The sequence below is a fragment of the Ceratotherium simum genome, chromosome 13 (assembly GCF_057802395.1).
Source record: "Ceratotherium simum simum isolate JZ-2026a chromosome 13, ASM5780239v1, whole genome shotgun sequence".
Lineage (NCBI taxonomy): Eukaryota > Metazoa > Chordata > Mammalia > Perissodactyla > Rhinocerotidae > Ceratotherium > Ceratotherium simum.
Window position 1 is genome coordinate 32,142,748 of NC_141912.1, and position 16,276 is coordinate 32,159,023.

The following is a 16,276-nucleotide window of genomic DNA, read 5'->3' on the forward strand; positions in this document are numbered from 1 at the left end:
AATGATGGGTATAGTTCAACTTTAAAAAAGCATTTGCAGGGGAGACAAAGGTGAAATGAACTCAGTTCCTCCTCCTGGAATGGCTCACTGTCTAATAGGGGGAGGATAAGTTGGTAAGATGGGGTACAAGGCAGGGCACACTTGGTACCATCAGGGAGGTTCAACCATGGGCTAGACCAGTGGTTCTAAAACTTGCCTGCACATGGGAATCACTGAGGGAGCTTTAAAAGATACTAAGGCCTAGGTCCAACCCAAGGGATATTGATTCAATTGGTTTTTGCCTTGTCCTGGGCATAGGGATAGCAAAAACTCTCCAGGTGGTTCTAAAAAGCAGCTAAGATTGAGGACCATGGTCAAGAAGTGCCAAAGACCAAAGATGGGTGTTGGGGGTAAGACAGAGCTTTCAGTAGAAGGAGGCTTTCAGGATAGCATTATTCTTATTATTATTGAGACATAGTTCATATGTCACATAATTCACCCTTTTAAAGTGTACAGTTAGGTGGATTTTACTATAATCCCAAGGTTGTGCCACTATCACCACCATCTAATTGGAATGATCTTTTAGGATGTGCAGGTCTGATGGGCTGGAAGGCAGAGGTGAGAGTAATCCAGAGGAGGGAGATGCTTAAGCAGTGGCATCCTGGTGGGACAGGGTAAGGAGATGGGGGGAGTCCACTTTTACTGCAACCCAGGGGACATGTCCAGGGGACATCACCTCCCAGAGAAATGGGAGGTGATGCCAGGCAGCAGATGTGGCAGCTGTGGGCTTTGATGGTGGAGTAGAGGCATTATGTGTTAAATTCAGCAGAGGGGGCAGCTGTGGATGGTGTGGGGCCTAGTGGTTATAACTGGGGACAGGCACAGTGTTCAGGAAGCCTTTGCAATTTTCTAGGCTGAGGTAGATGAAAGCCTGGACTAAGGAAGTGGCTGTGGGATTGAAAGGAGGTTGGAGGAGCTGACTTTGAGTCCATGAGGCAGGGGAAAGGGGAATCAGATGGGACCAAGGATAGTAATGCTAAGAGAACTAAGGGAGGAGGAGAGGCTGGTGTGGTGGGAGATGTGTAGTTTCCTTGTAAACCTGTTGGATTTGAGGGGCAGATGGGTCCAGAGGTCCTGAGGCAGGTTGGAAAGGGGAGTCTGGAGAGTCATTGTTGTTGGAGTGGAAGGGGGGAAGCCACCTCATTGGGCTGTGATGCCCCAGGGACTGACTAGAGAGGCCACCCCGGGAGAGCTCTGACCCTCACAGGATGTGGCCGCAGGAAAGGAGACCTGGCTGGATCTGGAGTCACTGGGAGGTAGAGGAGGCAGCAACATCTAAGAGAGTTTGAAATGTGAGTGATTCAACTGGGGACCTTGCTTCTGAGAGGCAGAGGTTGCTGAAATCTGCAGACAGGTCTGCAAATCTGCTCACTGGTGATGTTGCCAACAATGTTGTGCTCGGTTAGGGAGGGAGATGTGTGTGGGACAGAAGGTTGTTCTGGAAGGAAGAAGCCAGGGAAAGGTCAGCAGTTGGGTATCTTTACAGGAGCTCTGTGAGACCAGCCTTGCTCCTGCGCAGGGAGTCGCCTTTGCTAGGGAGGGCGGCAGTGATCTGGGTGCCTCTGAGGTTGTGGCCCTAACATTCAGCTGCTCAGAGCCTGTCCCTGGGACATTTGGCTGTACTCATCTGGGGTCTTACCTGCCTGGGGATCCTGAATCACAGGCTTTTCAAGCCTGGGAGTTTTTCTTGCCTCTGGGGCCAGGCCCGCTGGCTGAAGTTCCCCTCTTCCTTTCTTGGGCTTTTCTGCTGTTAACAGCAAAGCCCTCCCTCTGCTGCTCATTGGACGGTCTGTGAGCCGCGCCAAGGGATCGCGTGTTTTGGTAATAAATTTCAGAGGCGGGCTTCCCTCTGCTTAGTTGACTTCTGCTGCTGCCTGGGCCTCTTCAGGTTGACAAAGTCAGGGCCATGGGGCTGTACCATGTCCTGCCCTTTCTGGCTGTCGCTGCCATTTATGCATCCATCGGTACTGCCGCTGGTGAGTGGGGTTCATTGGGGTCCTCGGCCTAGGATGAGCTTGGAGCAGTTCCCCAGGGAGGGGCGGGTACTGGACGAGGCCAGTTGCCACCACCTCAACCCTGCTATTCTCATCTTTTTTCAGCAATCTTATTATTATGATTGATAACCAGGACAGATCAGAATTTTAGTAATGTTATATAATTCAAAACACCTATATTGGTAACATTTACCAACATAATATCATAGGTTCCCATGAAATAACGTTTAGCTATCCATTTAAACAAGGTGACAACCAAAGATCTTGAAGGCAAAGACAGCCAAATAGTTAAAAAAACTTTTATCTTTTATACCTCTATTTAGTTTTCTTGTCCGTAATAATTATAATTAGATTGTCTACAAAAACCTCATGAGACATCAGACAGAAACAGTTATTATTCTGTTATTAATTTTGATGATAAATTTTGTAAGAGATAACATGTCTGTATCATGTCCAATGTTGATAACTTTGAAAACATATTTATTTTAAATCAAACCAGCAAACTTAAACAGGCTTTTATTTACCAAAGATCATTTTATATTATGTTAACTTGAAAGACATCTGGGCTAGCTCTATTACATTTAGAAATAACTTGTAAAAGTGTTTCCTCCAAGCCAATTAAATAGAGCTCCTTTAGAAACTGTACCATTCGGAGGCAAACAAATAAATATAGATACAGATAAACACCAACAGAGATTTTCAAAATTTTAGCCATGTCTCAGGTACAAAACTCAAAGGAATAGTTAGATCTAAACTATTTTTCTAGCAGGTGGATCTGCTCAGATGGCCAAAAATATTTACTACGGATTTTTTCCTTTTGTTGTAAGGCCTCTTTACAGCTGTTTTTGGAATAACTTTGTCTTTTCGAAGTTTCTGTATATTAATCAAAGATTGCATCCCATCGTGAGAGGATTTGAATCCTCTCTTTTAAGGATGACCCTTAAGGTGGACTCATCTGAAACAGAGGTTTCCCAGAACGGCCATTACAATTCCAAATTATCTCAAAAGTTTACTTATTTTCACTTGCTCAATTTTAGATCGGGAATTTGGGGGAGTTGAAGTGGGGAAGCTCGGGCAAGAGGAGAGAGGAACAGCAGAATCCTTCTGCTTCCCCTGTGGGCATGTTTAATTATTTAATTATTTTATTTTAAAGTGGCAGTACAGTATTCCTGATTTCATTTAGAAGCCTGAAAAAATTAAAATAGGCTTCCCGTTGGTTGTTTAACTCTGTGGCTGGCTTTTTCCAATTGCATATGTAAATACACCAGTTTGGGTAAACTGAAATTGCCCCATTTTGGCGATTTTCAAGTGAGATCTCCTTTAGCGTGTTTAAGTAGCATTGTCTGAAGGGTAGATTTATATGCTTTTACAATATCAGGCAGTGAAAACATTCCCTTTCCCCAGTGAGACACAATGTCTCTCCTCATAATATAATCTATAATACAATCAGACAAAAGAGATGTAATCATTTTACATAAAGCCTATTTAAATATATCAACTTTTATAAAACTTTATCTTAATTTTATCAACTCTTATACCTCTAACTACAACGTTTATTAGGATTCCATTAACAAGTTTCAGTATTACAATAGTGTGTAGGGGGAAGCATTCCCAGTCAGACATAACAGATAATTTAGTCTTTATCTTCTCATTAACCTGAGCAGCCTAACTGTTGCCCCAAACAATTGTTGGTCGGGTTTCTCATTGTGATTTCTGCCTTTTGGCTTTTTAAATTTTTCAAGCTGCAGTCAATAGAACAGTCTTGTCTGAGAGCCTTTAATGTTGGGGGGCTGATAGGGGATCCCTTTTAGCCCAGCCAACCTTAGGCAGAGTTTTATTAAAACCTTTGTTTTAATTTCATTCATGTCTGTTCCCTTTATCCTATTTTTCTTTTCTTTGTTTTGGGGGAGGAAGATCAGCCCTAAGGTAACATCCAATGCCAGGCGTCCTCTTTTATTTATTTATTTTTTTTGCTGTGGAAGATTGGCCCTGAGCTAACATCCGTGCCCATCTTCCTGTACTTTATATGGGACGCTGCCACAGCATGGTTTGACAAGCGGTGCATCGGTGCATGTCCGGGATCTGAACCTGGGAACCCTGGGCCACCTGAAGCGGACCGTGTGCACTTAACCGCTTGCGCCACCGGGCTGGCTTCCTATTTTTATTTTTAATAACTAGAGATTTCCATCCTGCTGAGATGAGTCCTGTGACTCCTCTCTTTTGATTTTTCTTTGTTTTCCCCCTTTAATATTAGTCCGATTTAATCCATTATCTTATTTACTTATTATTATTTTTTAACTCTTCTAAAAATTTCCAGCTTGTTGAGAGGAGTCCCTTTTTTCCCTCCCAGCTTTCCTTCACTCCTCTGTTAACTCTATGCCTTCATTAGCACGTGTAAGATCATGGAAGGAAGCTGAAACCCCAAGTTTAACTAAGTTCTTAAGACTAGTCATTGTATTTTCCTTTTAGTAGGTACCAGTAAAACAGCTGTTTATGACCAGAGCTCTTTAAAACTTTTCCAACTTAAGGATCCGCTGTTTGGCCATTTTTTTTTCCTCTGGACTCTAAAGAATATTGTGTCCACGTGGTGTTACAAAAGAAAATCATCCCTTTTTAGACATTGGCTTATAACTGTAATTAGACCATCTACTCAGAATCAGCCCCAAGGAGCTCCCGTTGGGGACAGATGGCACATTCCCATACAGAGACATGGACAGACGCACAGATCCAGACACAGAAAAACCAGATACCAGTGAACCGGTTCCCAGATTTAGGGTAGAAAGTCCTACAACTGTTCCCACTCCAGTGCGTGCCCAGATGGCCCCTCCGCGAACAGAAGGAACCCCAGATGGAGGGGAAGAGAGTTCATGGGTGTCCCCAAGCCAACTTACCCCATTTCTGCTGAGTCTGCTGGCTCACCAGAAGCAAACACAAACAGACAAAAAATTCTAGAGCCTGTTTCCTAGGGCCAGTGGTGCCGGGTCAGATGGAAAGTACTGGGAAGAGTCCCTAGGGCAAATCACCTAGGCAGCTGCTAGACTGCTTCCCAGGAAATCCCAGTCAGCCTGTAGCCGCGGAGCCACGGATTCGCCAGGAAATCTCAGTCAGCCCGTGGCCACGGAGCCATGGGCAAAGAGCCTCCTGGCTCCCTTGCCAAATTGTTACCAGATACATACCCAGGTTCTTTACCCGCCACACAAGAGGGGCCAAATAAAGCTGGAACATCAGGCTTATGGCAAGACAAGAGTTTTTATTTTAGGTGACATCAGCCGGGAGACAAGAGCTCTCAAATTTGTCCCATCTCCCCAAAGGATGGGAGGCAGAGGGGTTTTAAAGGTTGTGAGAAATGTGGCTGCTTGTAGGGAGGGAGAGCCTATGGCCTTGCTGCTCAGCGCTTTCCCAGCTGTCTGCCTTTGGCCTTGTGAGGCTGCTGGCAGGGAGGAGGATGGCGAGGTAAGGGAATCTGCAGGTGTCATTGGTTTTCTGTCTCCGTGGTGGGTGGTGGATTCTGGTGCCAGGAAGCCAAGGAGTTGAGGTCTGAGAAGCTTTAGCTTCTTGATATTCACAGGATATCAATTTCCCTGTAACAGACCTAGAGAACTGGTAATTAGCAACTTTAGAGAAGCAGGGAAAGAGAATGAGTGCTTTTGGTTTTAACCCCATATATGCTGGGTTTAATGTAGGGGAACTGATATCAGGTCTGGCATCATTTCCCTGTGCCTTCATGTTGGGATGTCTCGGTCCTTCTGATGCCCTGGGCCCTGGGCTGCCGCTTGAGTTGGGGCTTTGAATGACATTGAAGGGCCCTTAGAGGTGTGGGGCTCAGGCCACACTTCCCACCAGTTTGGGGGGGCACCCTCTCAGGCCCCAGAACACTGTCCTCTCTGCTCATGTCTCAATTCCTGCCTGGGGTGACAAGGATTTTCCAGGCAGGCAGCTCTCAAGGGCCTCAGTGTCTGGAGTTAGGGGCCTTTTTCTAGTGACCAGGAGCTCTGTGGGGAGCCGAGGCTGTAGCCACACTTCCTCCTGCTGTGGGCACTGTGGCCCCTTTGACTCTCACACTGAGGGAGGGTAGAGTCTGAAGGCTTCTGGCCAAGGCATTCCTCGTGTGACCTCTCTGGTCTCCACCATCCTCCTCCCCTCTCACTTCCCTTTCCCAATGTTATCTCTAATTTTTTCATATGCCAATGTTACCACGCCATATTCTCTCCTGGCCTCCTCCCCTGCCATCTCATGTGCCCCCTCAGTCCTTTGACCTCTCCCCTCTGCCATCCCCTCCACAGGTGCTGGGCTCCTCTCCCTGTTCCCTCTGCACCCCTCCCCCCATGGCACCTTGTTCTAATCCCACCCCTTGCCCACTTGTCTGGGGCCCTCACCAAGGTCTCATCTCTCACAAGCCCACTCTGGTGGGGCCCTTGCAATTACCACCCCACCCTCACCCAGAACACCCCTCCTCTCCTGTCACCACCCTAACCCAAGTTACCCCAGGGTCATCCCTGCACCATGCTCATCCCCAGCCCCCAAGTCCCAGGCCCTCAGCATTATCTTCCCTGCTGCCACTAATCCTTTCAATCTCTCCACTCCTTGCAGACCTGCAAACTGTTCTTGGTCCAACTAATCTTTGGCCTTCAATCCCCTGCCCCTTTTGGTTCCTTGACCCTACTGGGCTCTCACTCCCTACACCATGTATCCAAAATCCTTGTTTATGGCCCTTAATTGGCTCTGGTCTTTCCCTACAGTGGGCCTTCTCCCAGCACCACCCCAGTTAGACCTGTGCTGGAGGTCTAACCGAATGCTCTTTGGAGGTAGGAACTGCCCCACCTCACAGAACCACTCCCACTATGTGGGTCCTTCCCCCGGCCGTGCACCTTGGCATTTAAGTTCTATTTTCTCTTTCATCCCTCCCTCTCCTTTCTAACTCTAAACTACCTGCGGACACACTGCACTGACTCTTTGAGATCCTGCCACCCGACTGTCCCCAGGTGACACAGGCAGGTCCTCTACCTCCCTACCTGAGTTCTCTCCATGCCTCTTCCACTCTGGGCCCAGGCCCACACCTTCACCTCCCCCAGCGGTACTGGCCTACCCTAAACACCCTTGTGTCACAATCCACCCCTCATGCCCTCTGCGTCACTGCCACAGCATCCCTTGGCCCTGCCTTGTCCATGATGAGCCTTCACCACAGGCAGCAGCCCTTCGCTCCCCATCTCACCCTAACCTGCCTTTGTACCACAGTCAAACTGGCCATGGATCCCTCCCACCCTGGGCCCCTCACGTCCCCTCACTGCCCACTGAAGAGACCTCCCTTTCACCATGGCCTTCTTGCCTCTCCCTTCCCCCCTGCAGGCCAGCCTCTCGCCTTGACCTCCTACCTGTTCCCTTAGGCAGCCTGTGCCTCCCTCTTCTGGCACCTGTCCCACATGTTTGCCCATCTCCATCCCCTTCTTTCCATTCCTCAATTCTCTCTCCCTCTTTACCCTTTCCTACTTTCCTACATTGGAAATATAATTCTTGTCCCTTTGCACATGTGCATTTTCTGCATCCTCAAGACCTTGAGAAGCTCAGGACAGCAGAACTTTTCTGTTAAACATCTGATGTGCAGTTGTTTCCAAGAAGTAGTTTCATCTGGTGTCCTCTTTGCCAGGGTCCCACAGCCTTCGTTATAACCTCACAGTGGTGTTCCACAACAGATCTGTGCAATCAAGACTTTTTGCTGAGGGGCACTTAGATGGTCAGCCCTGCCTGCACTATGACAGTGAGAAAGGCAAGGCTGAGCCCCAAGGACTGTGTGCAGAAACTGTCCTGGGAGCTGAGACGTGGGACACAGAGACCAAGGACTTGACAGAGAAGGGGAAGGACCTCCGAAGAACCCTGGCAGACATCATGGCTCTGCAGGACCAGAAAGGAGGTGAGAATGGGAAGAGGGCACAAGTGATACGCAGCCTTTTCCAGGAAAGTTTGGGGCAAACAGCAGGGACCTGTGCCTTTCCACGGGATTTGGATGGGGGTGGGGGTGAGGACAGGGGGCTGTGGAGTTCAGCACAGAGGTGGCCATTACTCAGCCAGCACAGGAAGCCATGGAGGAGAGAAGGGAGGGCCCCTTGGCTGGAGTTTCTCACTTGGTCAGGGAAGGTAGAAGGACACAGGGAATGGAGAAGTCACTGCTGGGTGGGGGCAGACTTTCATTCCCTCCAGGAGATTTGGGGCTGCGAGATCCAAGAAGACAACCATGCCAGGGGCTTGAGGCATTTCTACTATGATGGGAAGCTCTTCCTCTCCTATAACTCCACGACCTGTGGATGGACAGTGCCCCAGTCCTCGGCTCAGACTGTGGCTATGGAGATCAAGAAGTCCTGGGACGCAGATGGCTTTCAAAGCAAGGATTACTGGGCCCAGGTGCAGGGAGAGCTTTGTGGAAAACTGCAGAGATATGTGGAATCCTGGATGGGCTTCATGGAGAGAACAGGTATGATCCTGGGGCAGGGCCCTCCTCTCCTCCAGATCCCTTCCCCCAACTCTGCCCACTGAAACCCTCCCTGTATACGGGATGCATACATGTTCTGTTTGTGTGTTGTGTTGTGATTTGCCTGTTTTGTTAAAGCCACTGGATAAAGACACCACACAGGTGGGGAGAGGAATGAACTGTCCCAGTGTCCATAATCCTGGAAAGCAGTGTGCCCTCAGACAGAACACTGAACCTGGGGAGGTGGGTGTCAGGCAGGAGAGGAAGCCCTCAGACTGAGGGGCCAGTCCCTCTGGCTCCCAGCCTGTCTATCATAGAGAGACGTCCCTCACATCCCCCTCCTCAGCGTCAACACGTGGATCCAGGAGAGTGAACCTCAATCTCACCCATTCTCTTTCCATTCTAAAGGAATTTGGCTTCAGGGTACAGGACAGACTTGGAGAAGGTCTGGGGTCCATGAGAGCTTCAGCCAGAGTTGGAAAGGTGGGGAGGGGCAGCCCTGTTCTCTCCATCTCCCTTAGGAGGGAGCAGAGCTTGGCCACCAGCTTCACTGCCTTTGTGCTTTCTTCCCCAGTGCCCCCAGCAGTGAACGTGACCTGCAGCCAGGCTGCGGAGGGCGTGGTCAACGTGACGTGCTGGGCTTTCAGGTTCTCTCCCCAGAACATCTCAGTGACCTGGCTTCGGGATAAGGAACCCCTGAACCAAGATGTCCAGCAGTCTGGGGGTGTCCTGCCTGATAGGAATGGGACCTACCAGACCTGGGTGGCCATAAGGATTCCCCAAGGAGAGGAGCAGAGGTTCACGTGCTACGTGGAACACAGTGGGAACCACAGCACATACCCTGTTCCACTCGGTGAGCCTGGGGTGTTCCTGGAGGGGGTTCCAACCTCGATAGGATCAAAGGCCATGAGAGGAGAGCAGGCCTGTGGCTCTGGGTGCCCAGGTTATAATAAGGCTGTTTTTCAGGAAAGGCCCTGGTGCATCAGAGTGGATGGCCAGCCATTCTGGGTGTCACTGTTGTTGGTGTTATTGGTTCCATTACTCTGTTTGCCCTTTGGTACAAGAAGAATAAGAAGACAACATCGGCTGCAGAGAGCCCAGGTGAGAAATCTGGGCAGTGAGTGGACATGGGAGGGGCTCTGCCTGGGATGTAGGAACCCTCTTATCTCCCTCTGCACAAATAGGAGTGGAGACGACCAGCCTCTGTAACGGGAGCTGCAAGTTGGGGTACTTGTGAGGAGAATCGGAGCCACCTCTGTGTCTATACCTTTTAGCCCTGCCCACAACCAGGGTCACGTTGGGGCCCTTGAGTGTGCAGCTGTGGCCTCTCCTTGCTCTGGATAAGGACTGGGCAGCAGGGAGGACTGTGACTCCCTGCTCTGCTCTCATCCCTGTGTCTCTGTAATTCAGGCTCACCAGCTCGCCCCGGGGGATGTGTTGGGAACATGTGCCGATTGGGGAGGGCCTGGGTGATCATGGAATCAGAGGGGACAAGCAGTAAAAGCGTCTGTGACCAACTCGGAGGGTTACACACTGGGGAGGCATAGGAACGAGAGGGGATGCCTCTAGTCCCTTCCTGCCTGTACTCACTGCCCCCAGTCCTCCAGCCACCATGAGGAATCCAAGTAGAAGACGCACGAGGCCCAAACTATGGGTCACTGGATGGTGCCAGAGCCCTGCCTATGACATCCGCTGGGAGGTCCCATTTACAACAGACAGATGGGTCCTTAGCACTGGTGGCCATTTTCTGTCCATCTTGCAGACCCTGTGCTTGGATTCTGTGCTTGGGGCTTCACCTGGCCCTCTATGAGCCTGTTCCCTTCCTCATGGTGGTCACTGGCCTGTAGGTTTGGAGGAAAGGATGGTCAAAATAATTTCCCTTGAGGGGAGAGGAAACAGTAACAGGGATTTTTCTGTTTGTGCAAAGAACAAGCCAGTGCGTCAAAGAGTGAAGGGGGTGAGGGATGCAGGGACTAGGGTCTTTTGTTCCCACCACATCGATGTGAAGGTTGTGGGGGGTGGTTCTCACCCTTGAGACTAATATCCTGACGGTTGGCCCTCAGTCCTGAGCAGACTGGAAGAGTTTATCTCTCTGCCCCACAGCAAGGGGCTCTGTCCATGTGGCACTCAGAGCAGGGGCCCCTGCGGGTCTGTGGTTGCTCCTGCTCTCACCTGGGAAGCCCCCACAGAAGGATCAGCAGTTCTGGTTCCCTTGGGGCAGAAACGGTTGCCTACTTTGTCATTGGAGCATTAGCCAAGATAAGAGTGTGCAAGTCACATGCTCATTTCTCAATATTCTTAATTTAAATTTTGATGTCCAAAAGAAATGTTTATGATTTCAGCTGGCTAACCTTAATATGATTTCCTCCAAAACTGTCCTCGCAATGCATATAGAATGAAACGAGAATTCAGCTAGGGAGCTCCATGTCTAGGAGGGTTTCATGTGGGAGGTGGGTGTGGTGACAGTGGCAGTCCCAGGTGCAGAGATGGGCCAACATAGCCTCAGGCTGAGGGGTCTCAAGAAGCCCCGACATGAGCCAGCCCTGATGGCCTAGCAATTAAAGTTTGGCAGGCTCTGCTTCAGTAGCCTGGGTTCAGTTCCCGGGCCCAGAACCATGCCACTCGTCAGTCAGTAGCCATGCTGTGGTGGCGGCTCACATAGCAGAACCAGAAGAACTTACAACTATACACAGCTATGTACTGGGTCTTTGGTGGGGGATGGGGAGAAGAAGAAAGGAGGGAGATTGGCAACAGATGTTAGCTTAGGGAGAATCTTCCCCTGCAAAAAAAAAAGAAAGAAACCCAACTCCAGATTGAGAAGCAGATTTCCTACAGGCAGTGAGGGCAGTGCCCTGTTGAGTCCCTGCTAGAAATGGGAGCAGGAAGGCCTGGGCAGCCTCAGCCTCGCAGCAGCACTCGGGGTGGAGGTGCCATTCCAGGAGCCATTGGGCCAGAAGGAGCAAAGAAGACCAAGTGCAGCCTGAGAGCCTGGGCCGGGTGTGAGGGTCAAGGCAAGGCTGGGCCTCTGCGAGCATGGGGTCCTCCAGGGTCAGGTCAGGTCCAGACCCCACAGCAGCCCAGTTTTTCTGGGCTGGGCCTGCTGGTCACCTGAGCTTCCTGATGGGTCTTCCAGTTCAGAGCTGCTGGCTCAGGGCAGGAGGCTGAGCTGCAGGGGGAGGTCAGTGCCTGTGGTTGAGTGGGGCCAGTGGAGCAGACCCCGGCCCTGTGGGCAGGTGCTTGTGCAGGTTAGGAGGCTGAGAAGTAAGGAGAGGAGGAGCTGTGTGTGACCACTCCCAGGCCTGGAGGACCAAGGAGCAGGGGCCTGTCTTTCAGGGAGGCCTCCCACTGTGTTGGGGGATTGGTGGGGGCTGAGAGGAGGGGAAGGCAGTGGGTTTCCAGTCCTGGGTGTTGTCCTTTAGTCCTGTGGCCCTTTCTTGTTCCTGCATGGTGAGTGGTGGAAGCAGGGACTGGGAGACTTGGGAGGAGACCAGCAAGGGCTGGGAAATATGTGGTGAGAGGGAGAAAAAGTAGGGGTGCTATCTTCCCTAGAGAAATGCAGAATCTGATTCTGGGGCAACTGAAAGAGCATTCCTGAGGGAATAAGAAACAATATTCTGCAACCAACTGTACATTTATTGGCTTCTCTTTCCCCCAGAGCTCCTTAGCCTACAACACCTGGGTCACCGCCAGATGCCACCAACAGACCTGAATGACACCAGCCAGCTGGGATTTCAGTCTCTGTTGTCAGCCCCTGAGTCCATTGATTCAACTGAGGGAGCACAGAGTCTGCAGCCAGGAGGCCTGAATTCAGCTCCCTGCTCTGGTCTTACCAGCACTTTCCCTCTTGGTGCCTCGGTTTCCTCATCTATGAAATGGGGGAAATAACAGTATTTATTTCCAGTTTTGGTTGGCAGAATCAAAACTGTTAATATATATAACACGTATATTATGTCATATATAACATAATTTGCAGCTCAGTACATTATTTAACAATATTTTTGTTATTTTATGTTACAGTGTATTACCTCTATAATAATTATATTATTGTCACTGAGCATTATCTGTAAGTTCCTTTGTCATGGTTCTTCCTGAGGAGTCCAATACCAGCTTTCCTGGCACCTGGAAGTCCATTCACCCCCCATCATACTCGTATATGCATTACTTCATATCTACCACGTCTGTATAATTTCCTATTGTAAGTGTTTAAATGCTCTTTCAACATACATATCTGGTCTGTGTTTTACTTCACGTGCCTGGGAAGGGACAGAGTGTGAGGTTCTGGGGAGAGGGGGAGGTGTATCTCGATGCCTTGACACAGCACTAAAACATCTCCACCTTCCTCTCCCCCAAGCTCCCAGTGAGTGACAGGTTCACAGTAAAGTTTAAAGGGCTGGGAGAAGATGGGATGGGACATCTGGGGCCAATGTTCAGGGGTGACCCTGTGAGGGGAAAATCTGCCTGCGAAGTTGAGACCCTCGTGATGCAGCAGAGCTGAGGTGTGATACCAGGGGAGGGGGACAGTGCTTTCGGGGTTTCCTGGTTATGAAGATTAGGGGCCGGTCTGCTTCCACAGTGAAGTGACTGCTGGGGATATGTGGACTGAGGTGATGAGAGAATTAAATGAACACAGAATGTGGGTGAATAAATCAAGCATCAGCATCTCCCTCCATCAGTTCAGGCTGATTTGTGCAAGGCAGGTGGGGAGGTGAGATATTCCTCACCTGATGCTCTGCCCACCTGACTGCTGGTCTTGGGGCACACAGATGGGTGGTGTCTCATAGAAAAAAAGATCAGATTTGTGGTTTCCAGAGGCGGGAGGTGGGGAGTAGGGGAATTGGATGAAGGTGGTCAAAAGGCACAAACTTCCAGTTATAAGAGACTCGGCACTGGGGATGTAACGCACAACACCAACACGATGACTGTAGTTAACACTGCTGGAGGGCATGTTTACAAGTTGCTGAGAGAGTAGATCCTAAGAGTTCTTGTCACAAGGAAAAGAAGTCTTTTTTTCTTTTTCTTTTTTTTGCATCTATATGAGGTAATGAATGTTAACTACTTATTCTGGCAATCATTTCACAATATATGTAAGGCAAGTCATTATAATGTACACCTTAAACTTATACAACGCTGTAGGTCTATTACATCCCAATAAATATGGAAAAAAAGAATTTTGTTCATATTTCTATTGCAATGTATGTCATTCTCAGGTTTGTTGAATTCCTAAATCCATTTGGTATTTTTAATTAAAATTTAGGTAAGTTCTTCAGCAGATGACACTTATAGAAAAATGTGTTTTTGTCAAAACAGAAATAACATTATGTCAATTTCTTGTTCTAAATGCATTCCGGATAATTATTTTTTAAATTGATACACATACGTATCAGTTAGAATTTGTCTCAGTTGTAAGGTAAAAAGTAATCACAGTCATAGAAACAAAGAGGTAGAATTTTTCCCTTATGTGGTTATATTTATTAATTAGTGTCCAAACAGCGCTTTCAGAATCTATTTTACTCCTTTGGGCTGCAGAGTCAGAAATATTTGTGTTCAGATAATCCACCCCACTTTAGGACAGGATGACTGTGCATAAGCTGCCCTGTGTTTCTGATGCTTAGCAGCCCATACTGGGTCACGGCCTTAAGACAATCCCTAGAGTACAGTCAGCCAGGAAGCACAGTGATTGTCCTGTGGTAGGAGCGCAGGCCTGGTGCTGGCGGCTAAGGTTCTGGGGAAGCAGTGATATTAATGATTATAAGTAAATATTCTCCAAAACATTCTCTCCCCAAATTTCCAAGCATATACCCTGTGCTATTTCTGGTCTATTTCTGTTTCTGATCTATTTCAGATACTGGCTCCTTTGCTTGATCTCCTGTTTCTGACTGTGACGAAATATCATTCTATATCCAGGAATTGTCCAGATGCTAAGATGAGGACCTTACCCCCTAGCAGAGATGGTAGAAAAATCCATTAGGAGTAGAGACACATCTAAGTTCAGGAATAGAAATCTGCTGTCCTGGCACTGCATCTATGAAGAGCTTAGTGCCTGCCTTGCCCCAAGCCCCCTTCTGATAAAAGCATCCCCACAGAGTTCATCCTGCAAGGTATAAAGGCTTCTGCCCTGTGCAACCTGCTACCTGACCATAGTATTTGGGCCCAGACATGGATTTGAGCCAAGTCCACCACGTGCATACTATCTTGAGGGACTGACTAGTAGATGAAGGAGACTCACCTCATCAGATCTTCTCTGTTGAGTAGCAAAATACTCAGAAACTCCAAGATATTAACTTAGGGTTGTGTCTCATAATACAAGGTTCTACTGAGAAACCAAATGGCAGAATTAGGAAAATATCTAATTTTAGAAATTCTTCAGCTAATAAATGAAGAATGAATTAATAGATTTAGTCATTAAAGAGCAATGGCAATTAACATTACAATAAAAGAAATAACTGGAAACTAAATGCCTCTTGGTAGAAGAACACAACACCCTCAATAAAGTACTCCTGCGCCCCCACAAAAACAATCAAACTTGAATATAATCAAGCTTCTATATCCAAATACCATTTATAAATATACAGACGACAGAGATACATATTCAAATAAACTGGAGATGGGGGGAGTCAGCAAAATGCAAACTACAAGAAACCCTACAAGACACATAAATTTTAGCAGGATAAAATATATAAAGGAGGAATCTACAGAACAAAAGAGAACAAAAAACATTTTTAAAGGTAAAATTAAACTATAATTTTGAATGATGAAATTATAAAATAGAGCAAAGAAATGATTATGATAAAAGCCAGGACATGTTTTTACTTGGGGAGAGAAAATGTTATGATTGAGACGGGGCAAATGCTAGGGCGTGTGAAAACTGAAAATCTCTCTCTCTCTCTGGGGGTTAAAGGGTGTTTGCCTTTTATTAAGGGGCACAATTTTTAGATAGTTGTTCTTTTTTGGTACCTGTGTTTTATTTTACAATAAAAAAGACTAATGAAAAGTAAAATAACATAAGTAATGGGCTATAAAGAGTTTCTATTTTACACAAAGCCTCCTACCTATCTCTTGTCAGAGCACTGAGCACCCAGAATAACTGGAGGACCAAGGACCCCCAGGAGGGGCTACCTCACTTCTGGCTGTGCATCTTGCTCATGTCACCTGAGGCAATGTCCAGGGTCTATTGCTTGAGGCGTGCATGAACCTGATAGTACACAGCAGGGGACAAGTCTCCCCCAGTCCGCAGGCTCTGGGGCCATCGGTGTGAGAGAGCAGGTCCTCCCCTCTCCAACAGACCAGTCCTGGCCCAGAGCTTCCTCTCAGCATGACGAGTGAGGCTTGGCCCTTCCCCTGAACAGGTTGATGGGGATCTCCACAGAGGTGGAGATGACACCATTCCTCTCCCAACACAGTCCCACCTCATGCCTTTTCTGCTTTACTGGAAAGTTGCTGAAGGCCTGGGGTCCAGGTTGATCTCAGGGTCCTGATTGATCTGGGGAAAGGAAGACTACAGACCACAAGGTGGTTATGAGGCTTCCCTCCTGCTCCCAGGAGATGGTAAAAGATCTGAGCCACAAGGTGGGGAGAGGGATATATTACCACTGATCCTTTAGGATGCAAAGAATAAACCTCCTGCCCAGCCCATCTGGTTCTCCCTCGTTCCTCAAGGCTAAAAAGGATCAGAGCTTGAAGCTGAGGGTGGAGAAGCTGGGACCCGACTATGTAGGCTTTGAGGCAAATTTCACCAAGACCCTAGGGGATCCAATGCTGAGCAACCTGATGTTCCAGGGTA

At 48.3% G+C, this 16,276-nt stretch overlaps 1 protein-coding gene across 2 annotated transcripts; it reads left to right on the plus strand.

Moving 5' to 3' along the window:
• Window positions 1-697: 697 nt before the first annotated feature.
• LOC101392258 (MHC class I polypeptide-related sequence B-like) lies at window positions 698-12,719 on the plus strand. Of its 2 annotated transcripts, XM_087438318.1 has the most exons (7): window positions 698-2,015; window positions 7,678-7,941; window positions 8,212-8,499; window positions 8,905-8,979; window positions 9,071-9,349; window positions 9,463-9,597; window positions 12,152-12,719. In XM_087438318.1, the coding sequence occupies exons 1-7, from the start codon at window positions 1,946-1,948 to the stop codon at window positions 12,379-12,381; spliced, it is 1,341 nt and encodes a 446-aa protein (XP_087294444.1). In that variant the 5' UTR covers window positions 698-1,945; the 3' UTR covers window positions 12,382-12,719. The 2 variants fall into 2 exon arrangements, with proteins under 2 accessions (XP_087294444.1, XP_087294445.1); XM_087438319.1 differs by lacking the exon at window positions 8,905-8,979 and having other exon boundaries at window positions 704-2,015.
• The last annotated feature ends 3,557 nt before the right edge of the window (window positions 12,720-16,276 follow it).

Excerpts from the sequence above, each read along its gene's own strand:
- LOC101392258 (XM_087438318.1), top strand. The coding sequence starts at position 1,946 with ATGGGGCTGTACCATGTCCTGCCCTTTCTGGCTGTCGCTGCCATTTAT. Across the intron at positions 2,016-7,677 it reads ATCCATCGGTACTGCCGCTG|GGTCCCACAGCCTTCGTTAT; the intron begins GTGAGTGGGGTT and ends CCTCTTTGCCAG. Across the intron at positions 8,500-8,904 it reads GGGCTTCATGGAGAGAACAG|GAATTTGGCTTCAGGGTACA; the intron begins GTATGATCCTGG and ends TCCATTCTAAAG.